At 42.4% G+C, this 24,415-nt stretch overlaps 1 protein-coding gene across 1 annotated transcript in view; it reads right to left on the bottom strand.

The window, feature by feature from the left end:
• COL16A1 (collagen type XVI alpha 1 chain) overlaps positions 1–24,415 on the bottom strand; it is an 871,927-nt gene that overhangs the window by 192,556 nt on the left and 654,956 nt on the right. The window contains exons 38-42 of the mRNA XM_085648479.1: positions 19,312–19,365; positions 18,867–18,893; positions 18,505–18,570; positions 18,296–18,343; positions 13,494–13,547 (exon numbers count right to left, since the gene is read on the bottom strand). Coding sequence (XP_085504605.1) covers positions 13,494–13,547; positions 18,296–18,343; positions 18,505–18,570; positions 18,867–18,893; positions 19,312–19,365 — 249 coding nt within the window. The remainder of the gene's footprint in view (positions 1–13,493; positions 13,548–18,295; positions 18,344–18,504; positions 18,571–18,866; positions 18,894–19,311; positions 19,366–24,415) is intronic.

The raw sequence follows: 24,415 nt of genomic DNA, 5'->3' as shown, positions 1-24,415 counted from the left end.
ATTTTTCATCCCTGAGGCAGTTGGGGGGCACTTAAGTGGGGCGACGCTCCTTCGCTCTAACGGAGGAGCCACCCCTGGGTGCGGTCTTGCTTTCTTGCAAGCAAATGATAAATTACACTCTTGCAGCCTGTGTGAATGGGCTTTCTTTTAGTACTGTCACTTGGTCTGTATTGTAGAAATATTTGAGCTGATGAATAAAGGCAGTGAAGAAAAGGAGTAATGTCCTCCTTTGGCGCTGAATTCCATAAACGCATTAGCTCTAAAATAATGCTTCAGGACAGCTCTGTAAACTTCCGTCTGCAGCAAGGTGTGGATAGCAGTGCTTATTTGAGACAGTGGTTTCTGGTGCTCTGCACCGGCACTTAATTGTCAGCACCGGGTCTAGTGAAAGTCCACCACACGGTGGAACTGTCTGTCTAAATTTGAGATGAGCACAACAACAGTGTTTAAACAGTCAATATACAGTGAAAACGAATAAAACCCGCCACTCATGCCTTTATTATAGCGATGGGTGGCCTGGAATAGGCTGAATTGTCACACTTGTAGGAGTGTGATGGTTAGTAGTTGTGTTGGTGCTGTCATTGGCAGAGCTGGCAGGGAAAATGGGTGGTGCACGCTGCAGGGACCTCCCGAGAAGGGCCCTAGCACTCACATTTCTGTTACAAATTAAGCCTGGTGGTTAGCATGGGCATACCCTGGACTCCAGCCAAGGGATTTTGAGGACAGACAGGAGAAGGCTCCATTTGCAGGTTGACATCTTGCTGAGCCCTGGTCTCCACTCTCCACATATCAATAACCGAAGCTCTGGAAGGAGCGCAGCTTAGCAAACAGAAACATGAAGAGGCGGACATGTCTCACAGTAATTTACAATATGAAAAAGAGAATACAGAGTAGGGGTTGTAGGTCTTTCAGTTTGATAGACAACGCTTAAAAGAGGCAGATACGAACACGTATGCATATATTACTGTGCACAAGTCAGTGCGCACAAGTCAGTTATTCTGTGACTTATTAAGTGCATCCAATCTGGGGTTCATCCCTTTTTCAGGTCTGACTTGTACATGCACTGGTGGGGAATCTGAAGGAACCTGCATGTAAATGAAGCACAACATTGTGCGCTTCATGCAGCATTGCAGAAACTTCACAGTACCGTCTGCTGCATGCAGGAAGGGAGTTATCACATGCAATCTGATGTGGGAACCAAGCTGCATGTAGCTGCAAGCTATGAGGCGAACAGCACTGTGGGGACTGAGGAGAGTTGTATTGCCTGCCGCCTTCAAGAGTGCAGTGCTGCAGCAAGGGTGCCCTGGTACTCTGTCATAGGCAGCGTAAGGTGAGGTAGCTGAATGAAGAATTAACTTGGTATGTATGGGCAGAAGAGCTGTGTGATAAATTAGTTACAGAGACACTTTGCTTAAATTTCCGTTTAGTTTATGCCCCTACCACATACTAAGTTAAAAGAGTTTGCAAGGTGTGTTGTTTACATTTTTGGACTGGATGCTAACCATTTTGGGATCTTCCGTCATCCCAAACACACTTCAGGTTTAATGCGACCCTTTATCCTCATCTACTCCCATTGTACAACTCCATTTGCATTCCCAGCACCGCACACACCAGCTGTGTGGTGCAATACCGTCAGTTTACTTGCCCTCCATCGAAGAGTCTTAAGTGGGTTGAATATTGCCCCTCTGAAAACATCATAATTAAATTTAGTGCAAATGCCCCTTTAAACGTGCTACACTTGAACCTTTATTTGCTTATGAAGATATGCTTGGAAATCTGATTTCTAGGCAGGCATATTAAGCCTCAATTTGCTTTTTGCCATGCCTGTTTTTACTTCATGATCCAGGGTTTTCATGCTTTTCTTTTTTCACAGGACAACTAGGAAAGCTGTTCTTTAAAACTTCCTACATTTAGTTTTCCTGTATAGGCAGATGTAATATCATTTTATCTTCCTCCTTTTCTTCTCAAAAAATGAATATGGCCAACCTATTGCTTCTACATTTATTGTAAACATCTCCGCTTCCGCCATCTTATTTGTGTTCACCTCGTTCACGTGTTCATTCTTTCCCTATTTAATGACTTGTGAGTTCTTAAATTGTGTCCAAGGTCCTCTGGCCTCCAGTCAATGTTTTATATGCAGTGATTATCCCTTGTCCTGTGTGAACATATTTTTGAATTCCATTGATTATCTGTTACATCTGCAAATGGCCAGATGCAGATTTCCTTCTAGCCAGCCTCCCCTGGAGTATGCATCACTGGCACTGTTAGAATAATTCAAGGCTGAAGGCAAAGTGAGGAATATTTCTTACATTTTATAGCCAGTTTCCCTCTCCCATAAATAAGCAGGCTGGTTCTCTTAATGTTGCATGCTCATTTAACGTTTTATGCACTCAGAGTGTTGCTAATTTATGGATGTTATTGCTGCTCTGCTAAGCCTGGCTGGTTGTCCTGCAATTTATCTCCTCTGTCTTGTACCATGCAAACGTTACTACTCTAAAATATAATACCCATGTTTCTGTATGGGCTCTACCTGCTTCTTCCTGCATGTCCCTGAAAGCTCCTCCAAATTGGCATTTCTTGTCATGCAAGATATAGTCAGTTTCTCTTTTTCTAGCACCATTGCCACAGGTAAGTAACACCACTTTCTACAGCATTGGTGCTTCTATAGACCCAGAAAATTACAATTCACAACCTGGATCTGAATATTAGAAAGGAGATGAAACCTCATGAATGAGTGTTGTAGTGTTGATTACATTGTGAGGTCGATGGATTCTTTGTCGAATGTGGGTGCACTAGGGTTCTGACAGAGACCGGTATGTCGGTTGCTGCCAGGATCTTAGCAGGGCAGGTCGTGTCCGTGACGCGCGGGCCCTGTATGCCAATAACATTACTAAACATCACTTTGGCTGAATGGTACCTCCTTACCACAATGAGCCAGCATTCAAATACATGCTTGGTATTGTTTCCCCAAAATGTTGGTTTCGAGAGTAACACTTGCAAATGGGGATAGTACATTTTCAAGAAATAACTCTTCATATTAAAGCAATTACCATGAGGACCGCTGCCGCTTCAGTCTTGAATTATTTTAGCGAGAGTAAATGAACTTTTGTTGACATCATTTGATGCACAGTGTATCCCACCTTGGGGTTGTCTGAAAACAGCTTCCTTTTTTGATTCGAAATGTCAATAAAGATGTTTTGTACCTCTCTAACTGAGGTGGTCCATTCCAAATTTTAATAATACACCATTTTAGCATTACAGGTATGCAAACTCTACTGAAGGTGACTTTAAAAAAACGTGAAAATAAATACATTATTTTATGAGGTAGCAGCCCATCACAAACTGAATATTAATTTCATTAATGTTCAGTTATTAGATGCTATGGCAAATACGAAATCTACTTGCAAAACACCTTTCAGATGACACTTAACGCATGGTTCCAAAAAGATCACCCTCTGTGTGTAGCCATTATTGGGATCCTGAGTGAGGGCTTCCCGCTTAAAATGAAGGGAGATCCCCTATAAACCATTCACACGCTCTAAAAGGGAACTCCAGGACCTCAAAAGCCAAGATGCCATATGCAGTGGTATCAAGCAGTGTGGCTGAAGAGCAACCAGAAAAATGCTTACAAATATAACCACCTGCTTCCAAGCTACTGATAGGGGTGTTTTGAAAAAATATCAAAGATAAAAGCTAGTGTAGACAAAATATTGTGTCAAGAATATGGAGGAAAACAATATCATATCGCGAAGGTAAGATTCTAAGAGAAAGGAACGTTTTACTATGCTTAACTCCACATATATGTACCTTGATGTTATATATATATGTGTGTGTGTATATATATATGTATATATGTATATATATATATATTTCTTCAATGTACAGAGATGTGGCGATAAGAATAGTAAATCTGTACTTACCTATTTGCACATACCTTCTCAATATTTGAGTCCTAAATAGTCTCTCGACATGATATTTTTCACTTTGATATTTTGTCAGACGACGATTGATAGGAGTTGTCGGAAATGAATTATCTCCATCACAAATGGCATTTCTTTGTCTTTCTGAATTAAAGTTGTGAATCTCTTTCTCCTCGATCGCAGCCAACAATTCTGAATCAGTTGCTCTGAATTGTGCATATATCGAGTGTCAGGCACAACGCCCAAGAATCCTCCCACGCCTCCTGTTGATCAACACCTACCTGTACCCTCCTGTGTAGGTGCTTTAACAATAGTGGGTGAATTTTTAGATGTATGTGGGCACCAACCAAATTCACCTGGAGAGCCAGGCAAATACCACCAGTTGCCTTGACCATGCTCATCACTTCATGACTGTATGATTGCCGTACCTGAACAGAACCACATCTCAAACTATAGTACTATGAATCAGACCCTCCTCGCACTCCCATTTGCCTGACCTGGTCTGCACCAACAGAAAGATAGGAACAGTGGAATCATTTTTGACACAAATCTCACATTTATTCCTAAAACCAATGCCTTTATCAAGAGGATGAACATACAACTCCCCAAGTTCAAGGGTGATTAGACTACTGTAATGTGAACTGGCCTTCAAAAAGCTTGCATACAAGTTGCACAGCCTTCAGCACCAAGAACCCATAACATGTTTGAATGTGCAGGGATGTTACTGTGTAAAACTAGCTCTGAAAGCCCCCTAAAGGCTCCTGTTGGTATCCAGAATCATACATAAGTTTCTCTGAAGAACACATGAGGCATATGGGAACAAAGATGTAGAGTACCAGCAATAGCTGGCAATGCAGCTACACTCCCACTAGGACTCTCGGATTGGCCTCCTCTCACTTCATCCGGCATTACTACTTTAAATGGCAAAAGCACAAGGGTTGATAATGGGGTCCCTATAGTGGGCCCCTGTTTTGGACCCCTGGGGGGCTGTTTTTGTTACGGGGGCGGTTTTGCAGCACAACTGCAATATCGGCCCCTTGTAACAAAAGCAGCTGCAGTGTTTTCCATACGCACACCCCACCCCGGCCGGTCCGACTCGATTGCCAGAGCCAGTTTGCGTTCCCAGTCTGGCCCTGTATGGATCCAATTTATGGTGTGTTCTTGACCCACATACAGAGGCAGAATCATATTTCATTTGTATTCAGGAGACTTATAAAATATGAGCAGTTTAAATAATAATTTAATCAAATCATTAAATTTTGGAAAAACTTATACGAAAATGTCCTTTTATGCCAATCTTTTGTAGCGGGCTTTGATCTTTGGTTAGCACGTTATTTTATTTATTTCTCTATTCTTCATGTATATATTAGCAGCACGCACCCTGAGACTGATGGCACGGTCATGCTCAATAAGGATGCAAGGTTGTCCCTTAGATACCAGGTGCCATATTATGCATTTTCATTGTTTGCGCCGGGCGAAAACAATGAAAATGCGCCCTATTACAATGAATGTGCTGCCCCAGGGCAGGCATGAACTTGAGCTGCCTTGGCGGCAGTGCATTTATGTGAAAGCAAGGAGCAGCTGCTTGAGGCCACTCCATGTTTTCACAGTGTAGGCAGCAACCTGCCTGCAATTTTGAAGGGGATTAGAGATTCCCTTGCTGGCAGGTGCAGTCAGTGACTGCGAGTGCGCCCCCTGAGAGCTTCTTTGCCTCTTTACCTGCCTCTGTAATATGGCGCAGGCGCAGTGGCAAAGTAGTTCCCTCATTTGCATAGGGCACATCCCTATGCAAATGAGGGAATGCCCCCTGAAGGTAGCGTTGGCGCTTTAAGTGCACCAGCGCTATTAGTATTACTGAAGGTGACACAGAATCGTCTGTGAACCCTTCTGTAATACCAAAGTGCCCCAGGGGTGTGCAAACGCCCATTGTGCCCCCGGAGCTCTTACTGTAATACGGCCCCAAGCAGTCAAATGCTTATTGCGCAGCTTTACAACAGTAGCCTGAACAAGATTACGCATAGAAAAAACATTTTATCTAGGTCATCAAAAGACATTTCCAACACACATTCCATGTTTTGTCTATATGCGAAGAATTGCAAATGTGTCAGTTTCTACTGTCACAAAGGTGATTAAGTCTCCTTTCATATATGGAGCATGTCTTTTGTTATTCATTTGCCAATTAAGAGAGTTAAAATTACTAATGGGGAGGGATCTGCACAAAATGAGTTGTCATTTTGACAGACTTCAATAGCAAACCAGTTTGTGTCTTCTTATGCAGTGAGTGTGAAGTGACTGTTTCTTGCTTCTTTTTTTGATATTCTTTGTCTGTATGTAAGTTCATTTTACCTGGAACACTGGTATAGCATGCTACATAGCTCACTCCTGAGGAGAGAATATGTCTAGGAGCTGAAATATATCCCTTGTTAGCACCTAATCTTGGAGAGAAACCCAGGGGCATATCTACAAGGCAGCGATAAAAAATTATCGCCGCTTTTGCGGCCGTTTTTGGCCGAAAAGCGGCGATAATTTTATCGCTATATCAGCAAGGTCATGCTATCGCGTGAATCCTTGTCTTAGCGCCTGTTTTCTGAACGCCCAGCTTTGCATCTCTAATGAGATGCAAAGTGGGCGTTCCTTCCTGAAAAGCTGGAGAAATGTCGCTAACTGACATTTCTCCAGTAATCAAGGGAATCGCTAACAAGCATAGCGATAAGAAAAGTAGCACTAACCATGGTTATCGCTACTTTCCTTACGCCTGCTTTTCACCTGACTTAGCCAGGATATCCAATGGAAGGTGGATATCATGGCTAAGTCTGCCTTGCCCTGTCAGCAAGCTTTCGCCAAACGTTGTGCGATTATCGCCAGATTTCCAGCGATAATCGCTCAGTTGGCAGCTTGCGCATTGAATTTTATCGCTTTGGAGATAAGCGTTGCTGATAGCACGCTATCTCCGCGATAAAATTCAGCGTTGGCCGGCGATAATTATCCTCGCGCTAAGAGCGCTGAGCGATAATTATCGCCTGGCTTTGATGATATGCCCCCCGGTTCTGTGAGAACTAACTCACGGGTTTCCACTGCTGGAGAGAGGTGTTTGGTAAAAACATTGCTTTATCTCCCCTACCGCCATAGTTCCATTGATTGTTGACGCATGCCTGATGGGGCTTCATCTCATGTGGGACTCAATAAATCAAATGTATAAGAAAATATTGAACACAGCTGGATTTTGAAGAGGTGAATTTTGAAGGAAAGGTTGAACTTCGTACTGCATACGGGAAGAGAAGTAAAAGTTGTTTTCATTGATAGAAAGCACAAAAGATGAGTTGTGGAGTCTGTAATGAAGATGATTGTCTCAAGCCTGCACTTTACTTTGTATTCGCATTATAACTGGCTGAGCCAACAAATGAAAGACTTTAGATTCATACAAATAACAGAAACTCTTATAAATATCTTCCATGACCTAAAAACGAAAACCATCAAGCAAGGTCTAAAGATGATAGTAAATTCTAAACGCTTGTCAAAGTTTCAATCTACCTGATTTTTTTTTTATCTTGGAGGCTTTGTAAGTTGCCAAATAATAAGTTCTTTATAAGGAGACAACTGTATTAGAGACATCCTGGAGTAACATCTGGATGTAAACTCGTTAGATTCTCTTTCAATTGCAATGCAGGCAAATTTCAATTGAGCTATTGAACATTATAAGGGCAGCATTCCCTGACGGCATTTCTATCACTCTAAATACCAATTGAACAAGCGGGATTTTGCCTCTGCATGCAGACACTTCACCAGATCTTTGGCCTTTGGCATCTCACAGGATACATCATGGCTGTCTGTGAAGGGCAGTTATTTTTCTGCTTTGTAGAATTCCAAGTGGTGTTTGATACCACTGGTTGTTCACCTCCTATGGAAAAAATCTGCATTTATCGGTTATACTGGTACTGATTAGGATGCCGAACACCGGCACACAGATCAAGATTCACTTAGGAGTAAGGGGGACGTATTCCAAGGACCCACATAGCCATAAGGCTTGTTTTAGCATCTTTGCAGTTCTTACTTTTTCTGACACAACTACAAAAAATGTGGTGATTACTAGGATCTTTCCACCTAAAGTTGTAACCACTTATATGAATATATTTCTCTACAGAATCATATTCCATTAGGCTTTTAAAGCTAACAAGATGCCGTCACTAGCTATTGTGGCTCAAATGCCTTTATTGTTAAAAAACATAAAGGGCAAGTACTGAAAATTGAGATGAAAATAATGACCTCAAGTGGGTAAGTGGAGAAGGACCATCAGCAGACATTTCCTAATTATTATTTGGGCTTTTTTTTAAATTGCTCCCTTTCTTGGGGTGCAAACTGCGAGATAACTTGCACTAACTTCTTGACAACTATAAGATAGCTGAATTAGTTTAGCAATTTATTTGGGTACATTTCAGTTCTCTTTTTAGGAAGGCACATATGAGTAAGGCAGTCTCAATGATACTGTCTGTCTATCCTGATATAAAGCTGAATAGTGATTGTTTATGTTTACCTAAGAGGTAAAAAGCCTATCAGTTACGAAGGCAACTATTTAGGTGTGTTAGTACATCATGCACTTAGCACGTGGACAGCCGAACACAATTATGGCAGATGTTCTAAATGTAGAGCTGTACAAGGTGTACCAGTGGATACCTTGGTTTAAAGATTTACTATTCGCCTCTCAGTCTGCTTCGCCTGCATCAAGGACTACAGGGGCAGGAAGCAGGAACAGGAAGCACCCATGCTTTCAGACTCCCCTAGCCAATCACGACTCTGCTGATAGCAGCATTATGCCTGGTCTGACCACCATGGTTCAGCGCTCAGAGAGGGACTGGCAGCTGGGGCATGTTCTCCACCCACGCTGTGCAATACAGCCTGGTGGATAACATGCAAAGTACACATGATTGTTTGGCCGGCCCACAACGGCTGGCCAAACAGTCATGGACACTTAGAGAGTGCCACCACTCCTCCCCCTGCTCCTCTGTAAAAGCCTAAACCTGCCCCTAACCAGCTGAGCCACAAAGGAAATATAAAATGATAACAATGCCTTATTATCATTTATTTTTTTCCTTTTTGAGCCAGAGCAGTGCGGCGACGCTCCTCTGCCTCAGCGGAGGAGCCTTCCCTGTTTTCACTGCTTTCTCCCTGTTTGTCCCATGTTTTAGCTGGTTTCTCCTTGCTTTTTCCCTCATTTGTTGAGTGCCTTCTCCTCGCTTTATCCTCATTTTCACTGCTTTCTCCTTGTTTTTGCCCCATTTTTTGAGTGCCTTCTTCTTGCTTTCCCTTGTTTTCACTGCTTTCTCCTTGCTTTTGCCCCATTTTTTGAGTGCTTTCTCCTTGCTTCTCCCTCGTTTTCATTGCTTTTTCCTTCTATTCTTTGACTGATCCCAGCAAGAACCAGCACCTAGATAGACTCATGGGTAATTAGCTGCTCTCTACATATCTGAGTTGATTGATTGATTAGCTTTGCTTGGGTCACTAAGAAGTCTTACGTCTTTTGCCAGATTCTGCCCAAAAAATTCCGATAACCTCCTACTAAGAATTCAGGAATACCTTGTGTCTCAGTGGCAGGGTAAACCATGCGCCACGTTGCGGCCCATTTACAACATGAAGTGCCTAGGGAGATGCATCACCTTGTAAAGCCCTGTGCCACATTATACCTGTGTCAGGTATAATGTATGCAGGGTCGGCGTTCCCATGCAGAAGAGCCTCATAGATGTGATGCAGTTAAATCTACGAGATTTTACTACGCTACTTCTAGGACGCCACTCCATAAAACCCTTACGCCTGCTTGGAGCAGGCATAAGGAGTGATGCAGTACAATAGGTTTAAGCCTCCCCCTGCATTGCTGGAGCCGTGCTTGCAACACGGCTCCAGCAATGCATGACTTTTATGCCAATAGATGCGTCAGAATTTCTGATGCATCTGTCAATCCTTGCGCCATGGTGCGTCGTACTGTAAATTCAGCGCATCCATGGTGGCACAAGGGTTTTGCATGGAGGCGCAGGGAAATGGACGCATCTCTACAGATGCGTCAGTTTCTTGTAAATCTGCCCCCTTATATTTTGCTTAACCTAAAGTCCTCCTCTATTATCTGTAAATAACTCAAAATGCCACTGCCAGGCTTCTCCTCAACATTCTGCGTCAGCACTGCATCTCAGCACTTGGCAGCACTCCATTTGTTGCCTATTGTGAAGCATTCACAAATCAAAGCCCTATTCCTAAAGTGCAGCACCTCCCAGAATAGAGGCCCAAGTATCCATGCAATCTAGACTCACCTTGCATCTCTACTCATAATATGCTGTTGCAAAAGTAGGCATTATCCCTTGGATCAAGAAATCTAGACAAGGTGATCCTTTATCTTTCTTTCTCACTCTCTATGGAATACACTCCCACTGGCCTTACGAAGTTGAGTGTCGGAAAACATAAAAAAAACTGAAAATCTGTGATTTCACTCAATAATTCGCCGTGCCCTGTGCTAAATAAGCATAGCACTAACAAGTCAGTGCGAGGATGCCTCATTGTGTATAACAGTCGCTTCTAGACATACTCTATGCTATGGCATGCGGATTTCTAACGTGCATGGCTACCCGTAGGCTTCCCAGCACTGGACATAGCTTTGCTTTAGGACTAGAGGAGAAGCACAGAGGAGTATTAATGTGGATATAGCCATGGTTTTAGCCATTTCCTAAACTGTAATTTGTTGTTTAGGCATCTTAATTCTATTCATTAACATCATTTTCTCTTTATTTTTTTAAAGTGGAGTCAAAAGATTTTAAGTGTCTTGATTTCATCATCACACCATAACTAAAGGAAGGATAAGGGAACCCACTGCTTCTTTGTTAAAAAAAATTATTTTCTATTATAGAGAAAGATCGTTTGAATGCACCACCCTTGTGCGTTCAGACTGACTCGAAGTAAAAACCTTTATAATACAACAATCCAAGTTAATGGAAAATGTTATGGGGCTATAAACTAAAGCCAGATATGTAAATTGTACCTAAAATGTACATTTTGTACATTAGGGAAAACCTGAAATAAACCACTGTCAACTGAAAATATGTAAACAAATGTTAAGAGATGCGGTTTTCTTTTTATTCATGTTTGTTTTTCCTTTTAACAAGCAACATAAGGGTAGACAAAAACGAGACAACACTGCATGTGACAAATGGCCTCACCAGAACATTTAATGAATGATTTTTACTCAAACTGGGTTGAGGCCCACCCGAGAGGGACAGCATATGCGTCACTCTCCTGAGGATGCGATGAGAGGGGTACACTAGTTCACCTCACCATTGCAACTACAGAACTTGTTTTTCTCGAACTGAGATATTAGTCTTCAGAAATAGACAATATTAATTCCTGAATCAATATCCAGGTCACCCGACAGAGAGTACCTACTTCCATTCCCATTGCTCAAACATCAAAGACAACATTTGAAAATATGTGATCCTATGTTTTAAAAGATACGCGAAATCAAAGCCGGCATCACAGACATGGCTTTAAAAATGACAAGAAAGGGAAAGGTGTGGCTGCGCAAAATGAAACCTATTCGGAGTAAAAAACAATGATAACAAACTGAGAACAATAATCGCAGTCCAAGGAAACCTGGAACACAAGTCTACTAGACTGACTTTGAGTTTGCTGAGCACACTTTCTGTCCTCTACGTCAGCAGGCTTCAAACTTATGACAAGGCTACGGCTGAAAATATATTTTACACAACAGGGGCTCCTCATCTTAAATTAGTCAAAACAAATGAAATAAAATAGCAGTCAATGCTTGTTTACGGAATAATTAGAGAGTGAGGTGAAAAGATTTGCTCAAGTACTCATATGTGACACACCAGGAATGCCAACTTTGTGCATCACACATGGTGAGAAATGACCCTAACAAACAAACCTTATTACTATTGTTATCTTGTGAGGGTGATTTTTCACTATGTGTTTTGCATCCCTTGTGTGTGACGTATGCGCACCAATAACGTTTTTTCACATCCCACATTGTTGAGTATTGATTCTTGTTCTCCAATTATTCAGTAAACAAGCATTGACTGCTATTCAACTTTATTTGTCTTTACTAATTTCAGATTAGAGGCCACTGTTGTGTAAACTATACATTTGTACACCCAGGTCCCTAGTGATTTCAGGGTTCTCCATTGTTCTTCATTACAGTTAGCAATATATCATATGTCCCTCAGGCTGGGTTACATTTCTACACCAAAGTGGTGGCAGCTTCTAGGTGAGGGGCCTTTCGTTCCAGGTGCTGTCAGACATTTGCAACGAAATGAGGCCACTGGAAATGGTCCTCCAAGTAGGGGTGCAGTCAGTGTGCACATAGTTTTCATAACATCCATGTTGGGACACTATACCTACCTTTTCCTAAGCTCTTACATCATTTCCATGGTGCTCTTTCATAAAGTTAATTCTGCAAGAAAAGGGAGGGGATCACTCGTTCTAAGGCGGGTGGCAGTTCTGTCGCCGTGCCTTGTCGAGTGAACCTCGGTCCTTAGTGGAGGCAGAAGTGTCTCCTCCACCAGCATGTCCATCCAGTAATGGCCTGAAGGAGCACATGATAAATCTGCCACTTTTTGTCAGAGGCGCCACAATAATTTTCATAATCAGGCTGCATATTTAAATGGATGGAGAATTTCAAAGAATACTAAATGCGACTATAACTCAAAAGCCTAGATATCGGCCAAGCGTCAAACCTTATTTCATGGCTGTACAAATGGAAACAAAAGTTTTGCTGTGGAATACATTTTTATGACCTTTCTTTTGTTTGACAGTTTAAGAATATCTAAGGCTGTGCATCATTAGAAGATACCATGATCTGTAATGAGTGTCAAGTGCAGATGCTGTGTATATTCTTCAGATACTTGCAGGAGGAGCAGCAGCTTTGAGTGAGTGCTATCAAGGGTTGCAGTAAGAGGAGTGGTATTTGGTAGCAATGTTTCTTGCTGGAGTGGTACATGCCCAGACGCGGCATGCAGTTTGGTGGGAAGTGCATGGTGCAATCTCATGCCTACTGTAGTGCATTGAGTAAATGGCAGTGCTCAAGGTAGGAGGGACCGGCATGAGCTCCTCTATCTTTAGCATGTCTGGGTGAAGTTTCACAATAGTTTTTGAAGCCTACAAAGTGAGGGATGTTGCATTATTTTACTGGTTGGTGTGATCAGTTTGAGAATAGTTTGGGACTAATTACTGAGTGAATCTTGTATGTGGCAGCTTGATTATAAACTGTTTTCTAGTTCTAGACATAGGATGGCAACACATGTGTGGGTTTGAAAGATAAGCTGCATATTCCTAAAAGGGTCTTGCATTCCACTTCTTTGTTCCAGTGCTAAAGATGCCTCCTTTTGCATGCTGGCAATATGCAGACTGTATATATTGTGACTAGTTGTTTTGAAGTATGTATGACGTGTGTGCCTGTGGATGACATAATTGCTCTATTACAAACTCACTATGGAAACACGCACAAGTATAATGCAGAAATTAAATATTTCATCTTGGGCTCACGAATGTCACTGTCTACAAGCAATCGATTGACGTGCTTACCTGATGGCCAGGTAGCCCTGGAGGACCTGGGGGGCCAGGTGGACCAGGCGGACCCTATAAAAGAGACACAAATAAAAACAAATGAGGAAGAGGCAAGGTGAGCTCCAGCAGCTGGAAAAATAAAGGCAAAAGCAGCCCAGCTTGTAAAAGAAGGAATTCAGGAATAGGACAAAATAATCTAATCAGAAAGGTAATCTTACACCCAAAGAACAAACTTGGTAGGGGTAAGGGGAGGAAGGTGAGAAACAGGGAGAAGGGAAGAGAACTAAAGGCCTTCAAAATCACAGACCAACTCAGTCCTTTTTGATTATTACGGATTAGGTTTTGTCATTGTTTGGCTTGAAACTTAAAATATTATTGGCTTATTAACCGCACAACTTGGGAGGTGCTAGGGTTCATGGTGTATGGATACATTCTCTAAGGGGATGTCACCTGGCTGCATGGATGTCTGTATCACCACCATTTCAATGACAAGGCGTTTTTCTAAAGTCTGAAGCAGCTAAAGGAATGAGATTCTTGGAAAGACCAACCTACTGAAGAGGCTGTTACTTTGTACAGAAACAAATCAGGACCCTTGGTGGCTGGTTCAGGTAGTGACAATACATTTTTTTAACATGAGAAATGGCTGCCATCCAGGTCATCAATTTCAGAAAACAAGGGAGTAATTTTTTTACCATAATTTACCTTCGGGATCCAATCAACATTGTAGTGAATGCAATTAGATACAACGTAAAGCCTGCCATGAACATCATAGTATTCCATTCTCCCAGTCTGACACATTCACCTTTTAGACCTTCTATTTTAAACTGTCTTGACTATTGTAATAGTTTATTCTGCTCATCTTCCTGGTGACTATAGAATCCCATTGTATCTCAGGGCAAATCCTTGCATCAAGCCATCCCTATCTATCTGTTTCTGCAGGTACTGTGGTATACCCACAAGGGTACGTATTTGAAGTTCCATATTTGGTTTCAGGGGAGAGGTTGTAACTGCAAGGTGGTCCCAAGTATGGACAACCTCAGGTACAGGTAGAAATCAGCATTTCAAAATGACTGCTTCCCATTTCTTTAAAACATGTCAAGATGGCCACCTAAATGCAACTGAAGCTCGCGTTCCCAAACCGTCATGGTCACTTTTTCTTTCTGTGGCTTGATATTTTTCTTTCTGTAAATAAACAAATGGGTTCTGCAACATGGTATGTCAAAATGCTTCCACTTTCTTTTGGCCTGCAAAGTCATCACCCTTTTCCAGAACTCCTTTCCTTATCTTTTCATTAGGAATACGATCCTGTTCTTGCTATTTGTCTTCTCTCAGATTAATGTTCTCCTCTTCAGCCTACATCTTGCTCAAGTTCAGAGACAGACTGTTTAGCTCGTGTGCCAGTTTACTGACTGGAAACTTTTATGCCTACCGCTTTTTTTCCCCATCTTTTGACTTATTTTTCCAAAGGCATTCTTTCATGATCAGCAATGTGATTTCTACGACAGGTTTACCCTTTCTGACGGTCTCCAACAAGGAGCAAATGGAATGGACCTTGCATCCTGCCCTTCATATGCCCTAACATTAGGCCTCTCACAGAACGAACAGACATCTTCACATGGTGCAGATCCCTCATCCACTGCACGATTGCTGCCAAACTGCTGCTGCGACAATGAGTCTCCGCAGAACTTGGTGCACTTTTTATTTATTTGTCCCTTTTACGATTTACCCCGGAGGTTTTATCTAAAGCCCCTTTTAAAAAAACAGAACTTTACCCAGGTTAGACCAGCCCTTTGTTATTTACAAATGTTAAACCCCGAAAGTACATTATTTTTGACAGTTTTTTAAAAATCTGCCTTAAAACTTAGAAACACCAGGGCGAGTTAAATGTCTAGAATTGCTGCTATCATGATATATGTTTTGTGTCTGTTGTTATTAATATATATTTAAAACCTGGGTATTTTATCTCTGTACATCAAGTTTTTATTTGTTAATGTGCTTTTATGTTTTTTTCTGTTTGAAAAACCGAATAAAGATTTTCTATCTATCACTGCACGATTTAAGCCTCTGGGCCATTTTGTTCCAACATTGCTGAGTGCCATAAAATACCGATAAGCTTATAAAGTTACCTGCCTGAAACACAGAGGATTGGGGAGGTGAGGGGGGGAGACTGCAGTGAAAGGAAACAATGGTGTCCTATTTTCGCCACATAAATCAGTCTATCAGGCTATGAAATTGCCATGTTAATGTTGTAAAAGACAAAGAATAGACAGGCTTCCTGTGAACACTGACTACTTCACACCTAATGCACACTGGTCATAGAAACACAACTAAAGGTATATTTGCTTAGCATTGGCTTGTATTGCAGGGTCCTCTCTTTGAGATAAGAATAACCAACCACCTTCATTTCCCATCTCCCACCCTAAGGCTCCTCTACCACACCTTGCCCTGGCATTGTAGACATGACTGTTGTTCCTTCCGTCTCCCACTTGAGATGGTGCACAGAACCCTGAAGCTGCCTTTTGATTGCATGTAGCACCAACAAAGCTTTGAACACCTTATAGCAGCAAAGAAATAAAAAGGCAGTTGCGTGACAGCATAAGAAGGAATGAGTGGGGCAAATGAGAAAGGATGAGAAAGATAAAACGCTCTGAGAGAGTGTGAAAGGGACAAACAGACAGGCAAAATAAGAAGGAATCCTTTAATACTTAACACTGAGGACAATCCCAAACTGGATTTAGGTGATAATAGACATGGCGAGGAAACAAAATGTATGAGAGGGATAAAATGTGCATAGGGAGAATGTGTACTATTTTGAGAAGTAGGAATTCAGGTAATAAGGGAGGAGTGGGGGCAGAGAAAATAAGATGAGTTGGGCCAGTAGAATGAAATAAAAAAACAACTGCGGAGGACAGGAAATCAAAAGAAAGAGAGGAGAACGCATGGGGATCAACCTTGGAGTATGAAGGCAAGAGGTGAAAGAAGTGAATAGGTGAACTATAAACTAAGGGTCGAAATGTGTAAGTAATATTATTGGTAGAATGGTAAGGAGAAGAATAAATAAAGAGGAGGCTAGAGAAAAGGCTTAAAGAATGGACAGAGTTAAGAGAAGGGAATATAACAAGAGTGTAAGAATTCCATCATATATGCAACTTTTTTCTGTTTTCCTTTTGTTTTTCTGGCCTGCTCTTTTTTCAGTCACTTGAAGGCACTCCACACCAAACAGATATTTCTGGAAGCTTTGATTGGCTCCTCTTTTTCATGACTATGGACAAAGGCTAGCTGAAGTGAAGTAGAAAGCCGATGAATAGCAGGCAGACAAATGTGTACTTCTCACGTCGAGTTTCTCTTCATCTATGCCTGCACACTAAATTATAGTGTCTAATGCATGTGACAGTTGGAGAGTCCTGTAGGTTTGACACTTTCTAATTGTTACCTAACCCTAATTCCTCAGCTTCCAGCTGTATATGGTCTTCGGGTACTGGTAACCCATATGGCATTTGTAATTCTGCCTGCCATCAGGGGTCTATGTCAAGAAGGGCATTTAGACAGATGCTAAAACAGGCTTCTCTTACAACTCCAGTCATGCACATCTCTTTGTCCAGGGCTATGGAGGAAGATTACCTTTACTTTCAGGCCAAGAGAGTTTCAGCAACATCCTTGTCCACCAATCGGATTTTGAACCCTTCGCCTGCTATCTAAAACAGACTGAACTGATTAAATAGACTCAACAATGGACTGACAAAAACAACCTGCTTACATTATACGATCAAAACCATTGCATGGTCTTTGGCCAGATTTGGACGAGGAGACAGAACCAAAATCCCCTTTCCTTCATTAAGACGCAATTTGAGCAGCCCAAGAGATGCAAAATGGAATATCTGAGCCAGTCCCTATGGAATACTCTTTCTTGACAATGGACGGCCGCTATTACACTCAATCAATCTCTAGAGGTGAAAAGGTAGTATTTGCAGGCAATTGCTTTCCGCTTAAAATGTTAATTAAGATCTCTGTAGCTAGTTATAGATGCCTCTGTAAGTTTTTTTCATTTACAGTAGAACACATTTCGGATATTCTTGATACTCCTCTGTTGATTTTTTAAATCCCAATTCAGTTTGCCTTTTTCAAAGGTTCCTCAAAAAAGAGTGTCTGATTTCTGATATATTTTTATGTCTTTATACCACTATCTAAAGGTTTTCATAACTTCTCCATTGCAGTTAAAGTTAGTGGGACCTTCAGTCTGTGGCAGTAAAATCTGATTCTGGGCCTCAGAGCATTGGTTGTGTGATGCTAGGATTCAAGAGGACAACCACTCCTGTATTAATAAAGAATTTAGACCAGAAAAGACAGTGTGGAGAATTGAGCAGGGAAGTGTAAAACTGGGTATTTTGCATGGAGTGAGGAGAGAAGGTAAAATAATGTCAAGAAAAGAAAGTAATAATAGGTGGATTAATGCACAGGGGGAAGGGTAAAGTGTAAGGGAACTAAATACAGTACAGAGGAGATAAAAGGGAATTCATATCAGTTGGGTAAAAAAAATGAGGAATAGAAAGTGAACAGTGAGAAAAGAATGGGGAGAGGGTGAAGGAACGAATAGGGAAGTTACAGGGAAAGGGTGTGAGAATTTCAGGAATTACATGGAAGGGGGATGAAGGAGATAATGAATGATACAGAGGAAGAAGGGATGAGTGGGTGAGGAATAGACAGGAGAAGAGGTAACAAGGTGAAAGTTTAAATAAGAGCAGGGGAAAGAGACTGGAAACAGAGAGCAGAAAAGACTATAACAATAGCGATGGGAGAAGAAAAAGCAGACGAAGACGAACCTGCAGACCCAGCGGCCATGTGTTTTCACTCCCCATTCCTGGCGCACCCTGCGGAGCCAAAAGAAGTAGCCTTAGTTTAGTAATGCAACTGCATCCCCAGAGTGCATAGGATCTAGCACAACCAGCACCACAAAGGTCTGGGCCAAGGGCCATGCATCCTTAGCCCAATAGCAAGGCAGGCAGCATCCTAAAGAAGACCAAGTACTTACAGGCATTCCAGAGAAGCTGAGATCTACCCTTGTGGGAGGCTGGCAAGAGCACTCCCCACGATCACCCTGTAAAAAAAGTGCAAGAAGATTAGTCCACCTTTGGCTATTGGATAAAGGGTCCAGGGCTGTGATGCCACACGGTAATCATATGAGTTTTCTTATCTTTTACTGGATGGACAGTGAAGATCCTTAAAAGGAAGTGCTCAATAACCATATAATCCATGCACAAAGATCTGTGTTACTCTCTGCAGACATTGATATCCCCAAAACAATTAGTAGAGATTCAACATGAACATCAGCTGGTTATCAAGCAGCTCAATATAACGGTAATGTACAAAGCAGGTAAATAGCACAAAGCTTACTTTATCTCCTCGTGCTCCTTTGTCACCCTGTGGGGATCAAAACACATTAAATGTGAATGAGAAAATCAAAGACAGAGAAAACCTAGGAGAAAGGACCTATAGCAAAAGAAGGAGTGAACATTAGGAATAAAGAGAAATTAATAGAAGAGGTAAAGAAGAGAGAAATGTAAAGAAAAAGAAAATAAGAACGAAAATAGAATGCATGACAAGAAGGAAAAAGAGAAAAGAATGAAGACCGGGGGAAGAAGTAAGGAAGAGAGGCCAAATGAAGGAAAACGAAAGGAAGAAGAAAAGAAGTGGGAGTAATATGGCATGAGGGCAGGACATAGAGGGAGAGAACACACACGATTCAAAGCAATGGAGAACATGATGAATAGAAACTTATTTTGTTGAGGCACCAACGGCCGACAGGGTGGAAGAGAGATGAGGTGACCGAATTACATACCGATACTCCATTTACTCCGGGGATGCCAGGTTGTCCTTGCTGTCCATCACGGCCCTGTGGAGAGGTTCAGTAGAAGAGATGTTACTGTTGGTTCACAAAGAAGCAGAGCGAGCACCTGAACACGAGTGTTGTTGGAAATGACTGACCCTATTTAGGGTGCTTTCCCTCGACCTTTTGCTTTTCTCCCTCCTGGTTTTCCTTGGATCTATGTGCTTGCCTGAGGACTTTGAGTACTTTTGACACTGCCACTCAGTGCCCAAGCACTGTGCTTGTCATATACATTCTGGTGATTGGTGTATATATAATTGGCTGGTTTGAGTTAGCTGTAAGTCCCTTGTATAGGAGTAAAACATATACCTAGGGAATGTAACTCAAATGCTCCTCCTTGGGACTGCAGCACAGGTTGTGCTGCCCACGAAGGTAGCTCTTCAAATGTGCCATAGGTTTGCCATGGCGGGGGTTTATGTACCGGTTACTATTACTTGGCTTGGCATTTAGAAAGCTACTTGCCAAGATTCTGCATGTCTCTCACTACATCAGAGCACTTCCTGGGGGCAGGGTGCGGTGTCAGGAAGAGGTAGGGCATGTGTGCGGGTGCGCACAATGCACTGGTAATGAATGGCACCAGATGGTGTGTTCGGTAGAGTAAGGCCTGCTCCTCGCATTGGATTGACATAAGGGATCTGTAGAAAGGCTATTGAGCTGTATTTCCTATGTGCAGAAGTATTGTTCAGTTCCTGTTAAACAGCCAAACACTCATGTCAAATGGTGTTTTTGCCGCAATTGTGCTGGGATTGTCGAGGTCTGAGACCCATATCTTTACCTCAAACAGGATTTCATAAGGAGTCTGACCACCCAAGGATATTCTCAGCATGTTATTGAGCTCCTACTGGACCCCATTTGTTGAGGACCCAACTGCGATCTAAGCCTAGTACCCTCGCTGTTAAAGACTGCTTTAATCCACAGCTTAAACTACATTTATCCAGGAATGATATGGAGATAAGAAACACATGTTCACACCTAAATGTCCGATGGCCTCTTTTTAAGCCCTATAGCTAAATGCTGGACCCTGGTCCGAAAGACTCAAGGATCGTTTATAACAGTTTCGGCATCAGCCGAAGGCTGTAGCCATAGCCACAAGAATCGAGAGGAGGAACCCACTGCTACCAAGATGTATTTGTAAGCTCCATCTGATGACAGAGGGCAGCAATGGTCCAAAAAGACACAAGCCAGAAGCTTGATTGAAATCAATTAAGGTGTCTGGGGTGGATTAACTATGGTAGAACCCTTCATTGGCTGGCAGATGTCACTTTTAAAGACAAAGTCCTTGGACTGTTTGGAAAGACCTGGCCACCAATAGCGCTGCTGCAAAACTGAAATTATAGCAGTCACCCCCGCATGTGCAGAGGCCAGACCCTTGTGTGCAACTAGTATTAACCCCAATCTGCTATCAGTGTTTGGTATTACTCTATCCCCCACTCCAGGCATATGGACTGGTCTGTGCATCTAACTTGTAGCAGTATTTGGGCAGGTAGGTGTCGTCACGAGCATCATAGACAGCCACCATGATGTCTCCGTCTATCCTCGTGCTAGAACGAGTAAGTGCAGCAACTGCAGCAGTGTGAACTGTTGCTTTTGTGCCTTCATCAGTCATGGAATTCCCTGCAACGTGAACGTCAAAATGTTGGTGACTCAATGTGTGGATTACTTGAGTCTGTGGCAAGCAGTTTTTCAGCTTTGCCACCTTTTCCCAAAGCATCTTGTGCTTTTATTGTGCAAACCTTTGAATTTCTGAATCACTTCTGGCTCCAATAGTGTAGATATTCATTAGAGGACTGGACAAAGTAATACGATTCACATACTATAAGTGTGGAGAATCCTGGATCCGTATTTCCTAGTGCCAGGATTAGAGCCTTTAGTTCTACCAGCTGCGCTGTACAGTCACCAAGTGACTGTGTGTAGGTTTTCTAAGGATTAAATTCTCCATCGTGCATGCGACCTTTCTCAAATGTGCATGCTGCTGAGCATTGGTGCTTAGTCCCAACGGCAGGCTGGGCAGAACCGTCAGGATATATGATGTAATCATACTGATCTAGAGGCATTATTTCATTAGGCAGAGGATATTCTTGTTCGTACTGCTGAAAAACTTGTGTTTGTAGTGTCGAATCAAATCTGGAGTCTACATCTGTTGTGGTGAGTGAGTTAGCCTATTGTATCCATTGTGGATGCAAACCTTTAGCGTTTGTAATGCTGGCTTTGGTGATGGCCTCAAAGGTCAGCACTGGGGTGATGACAATTATTTGTTTACCCTGTGTCAGGCCTCGCGCTCTCATCACAGCAGTCCGCGCTGCTGTTAGGATTTTTTCAGTAGGTGCAAAACGCATTTCAGCATTAGTATATAAATGTGATTTATATGCAATTGGTACTGTGTCACCTTCATTGAAGTATATCCTGATGCCCCCACAATGACGCAGATAACCATGTTTGTTGTGTTCACATGCATGTGTTAATGTCATGCAAAAAAATAATGAAGGTACCATTATTTCTCAATCAGGGACAGGGTTGGTTATTTAGAAAAGAACAAGAAGTCCCAAGTAAAAAAGAGAATTATGTCTCAGGCTTTCTAGGGCAGTCTATAAACAGAAGTTAAGTGACAGAGTAGATTATAATTGTTACAATATATATTCAAGAACAACTCTAGTGAAACAACCAACTAAAGAACTAAATACTCAAATATATCAATAAATACAATTTATTCAAAATGAGTGCATATTCAGAGTTAAAAACATCGCATGATATAACAAATCTTTTTAATTAAAAACATTTCATTAAAAAACTCTATACAATACAATGTAAAGAAAACAACAAGTCGACGCTGCATTTCGGTGAGAAGTGGATCGTTCACCTTCCTCAGGACAGTTTTCTAGATCTTTCTTTAGATTTCAAACAAAATTCGATCGATTTAGGATGTCCACGTAGCACATCATTTTTCAAATTTTGAGGGAATGAGAATAGTCCACTCAACAATAGGCCTTAGGTATTGGCCAATAGAATTAAAATGTTTGTTGGTGCCACCGTTTGAAATTGCGAGTGGCAAGAAAAGGGGCAGGTAAGTGTATACACCCGTTATTACACTTTAGGGTAGGTATTATAATATTCACTTGTGGTTTTTACCCTATTTAATTGAAGTTCGTAGGGTACCTGGGCTGATGAAATCGCTTTGATTTCCACGATTGCCACAATTTATAAACCTACATGTAGCGATCCGGCCTCCCTGCGACCAACGAACAACTTCCGGGTAGGGTGTATACACTTACCTGTGTTTGTGTTCTGCCAAGAATCCCTGTAGTGGATGATCCAACCCTTGTTACCTGAGGGGAAAGTATATAGGTCCCTGTCGTGGTCAGGAGCTGGACACCCCTCGTAGAGATATCAGCAGGCTGCTGGGCTGAAGCATCAGCATGTAGAAAAATCGTCAATGACAGCAGAGCGCTCCTCTACCAACACCCGAAAATGGATGTTTATTTATAACCAAAAGCATCCTTGCCTTGGTCCGAGATCTTGGTCAAGTTGCCACTGTTTATGTGTTATAGTTAGGTCTGTTGTCACATGCACAAAACAAACAATCACATTTGCACAATATATGTATTAACCTTTTACATGATGGGTCAAGGTATCAAGATATAGTTCTTGCAAGTATAGTTTCCTAGAAACTAATCTGCACTGTCACGGTTGCAAATGTGCGTCAAAAGTCATTGTGAGAGAGTGAAGGCATCTTTAGGAAGAAACCTGTGTATATGTAAAAACAGCAGTGTTTACGTCTAGGCCTAACTGGGACATATGACAGAAGAGTGCCTGTATAGTGTTTATATCAATAAGTTAGTAATGGAAAATCCTCTCCAGTGGTGCGAGTGGATTCAACATTACTAACGTGGAAATAACACTTTGGGAAAATGGGCATTTCTGTGCTCGTGGCTCTGTGTGCCCATCAGCCTGTCTCCAATCCAGATCAGGGTGCTGGGGAAAAGCTACATCTGTGCATTCTGGATAAGACTGCCATAATCGAGGAGCTCAAGGAAAACTGCAGACAACTGATTCTGAGGGGCCTTCCTAGGACGGATACGTGAGGGTGAAATTGGCACCAGCATTCCAAGGGGTAGAGCCTTCACCCCCTAAAGATATAGATCAAACCTCTCAGGGTAGAATAGCAGACAGGACAAAATTTAGAGAGGGCCCGTGTTGTTCAAAGGTGGCTTTTGAAATGATCTCATCTTCAAAGGCCCTTTAGGGTATAACTACTGGGGCTCTGCCCTCAGGAATTAGAGACTTTTTTGGGATTGGAACTATACTATGCTGGTTTCATGCTGGGACATCGACAAGATGAGATATTGGGGCAGGTGGAACTACAACTGGATTATCTGCAGTCTTGTCATGGCCTGGGGCTTATCGTGCTCCAGGAAGGGGACTATCACTTGGTGGATTTTGTCTGGAAGTTAATGGCCTGCAGCTAATTGACAATTGTTGTGGCCCAGGTCCCTAAGCACTCTCCAAGGGCCGGTTGGTAGGCCTCCTGTCCAGTAGATCCTAGGGACAGAAAGGATCTCCCCACTTCAACAAGATCATAAGGACCGCGCAGGGTGCAGCGGAAATGGGTGAAAGTGATCATCGGTTGGGACAAGGACCACCTGATGTGCGTCATAATCACAGTGTGCAGAGGAGTGTGCTCGTAAAGATCAGCAGCTCACCTGAGGTTTTGGCACTTGAGGAGTTCGAGGAGTGCAGGGGAAGTTTGCCGAGTACAAGGGATCCATGTTTGCAACTAGAAACCTGTGCTAGCTTGCACTCAGTAGCGTGTGGAGTATGAGGAGTGTTGGGGGACGTTTACCTAGTCTGCGGGACCGGAGCTGTAAGCCTAAACTGTATCCAAACTCCAGATCGGGAGGACAAAAGTCCCTGACATCGTGACCTCCATCCGAAACCGCTGGCTCCCTCTTCCCAGACCCACGCCACAAGGGACTCTGTTGTGGAGAATATCATGACTTGACCCAAGGGGTCACTTTGTGCCTTGTGGACACCCACGGCTGGCTGCCTGGAGCAACTATAG

This window comes from Triturus cristatus, chromosome 3_2 (assembly GCF_964204655.1).
Source record: "Triturus cristatus chromosome 3_2, aTriCri1.1, whole genome shotgun sequence".
Lineage (NCBI taxonomy): Eukaryota > Metazoa > Chordata > Amphibia > Caudata > Salamandridae > Triturus > Triturus cristatus.
This window is presented reverse-complemented; position numbering and strand designations above follow the sequence as displayed.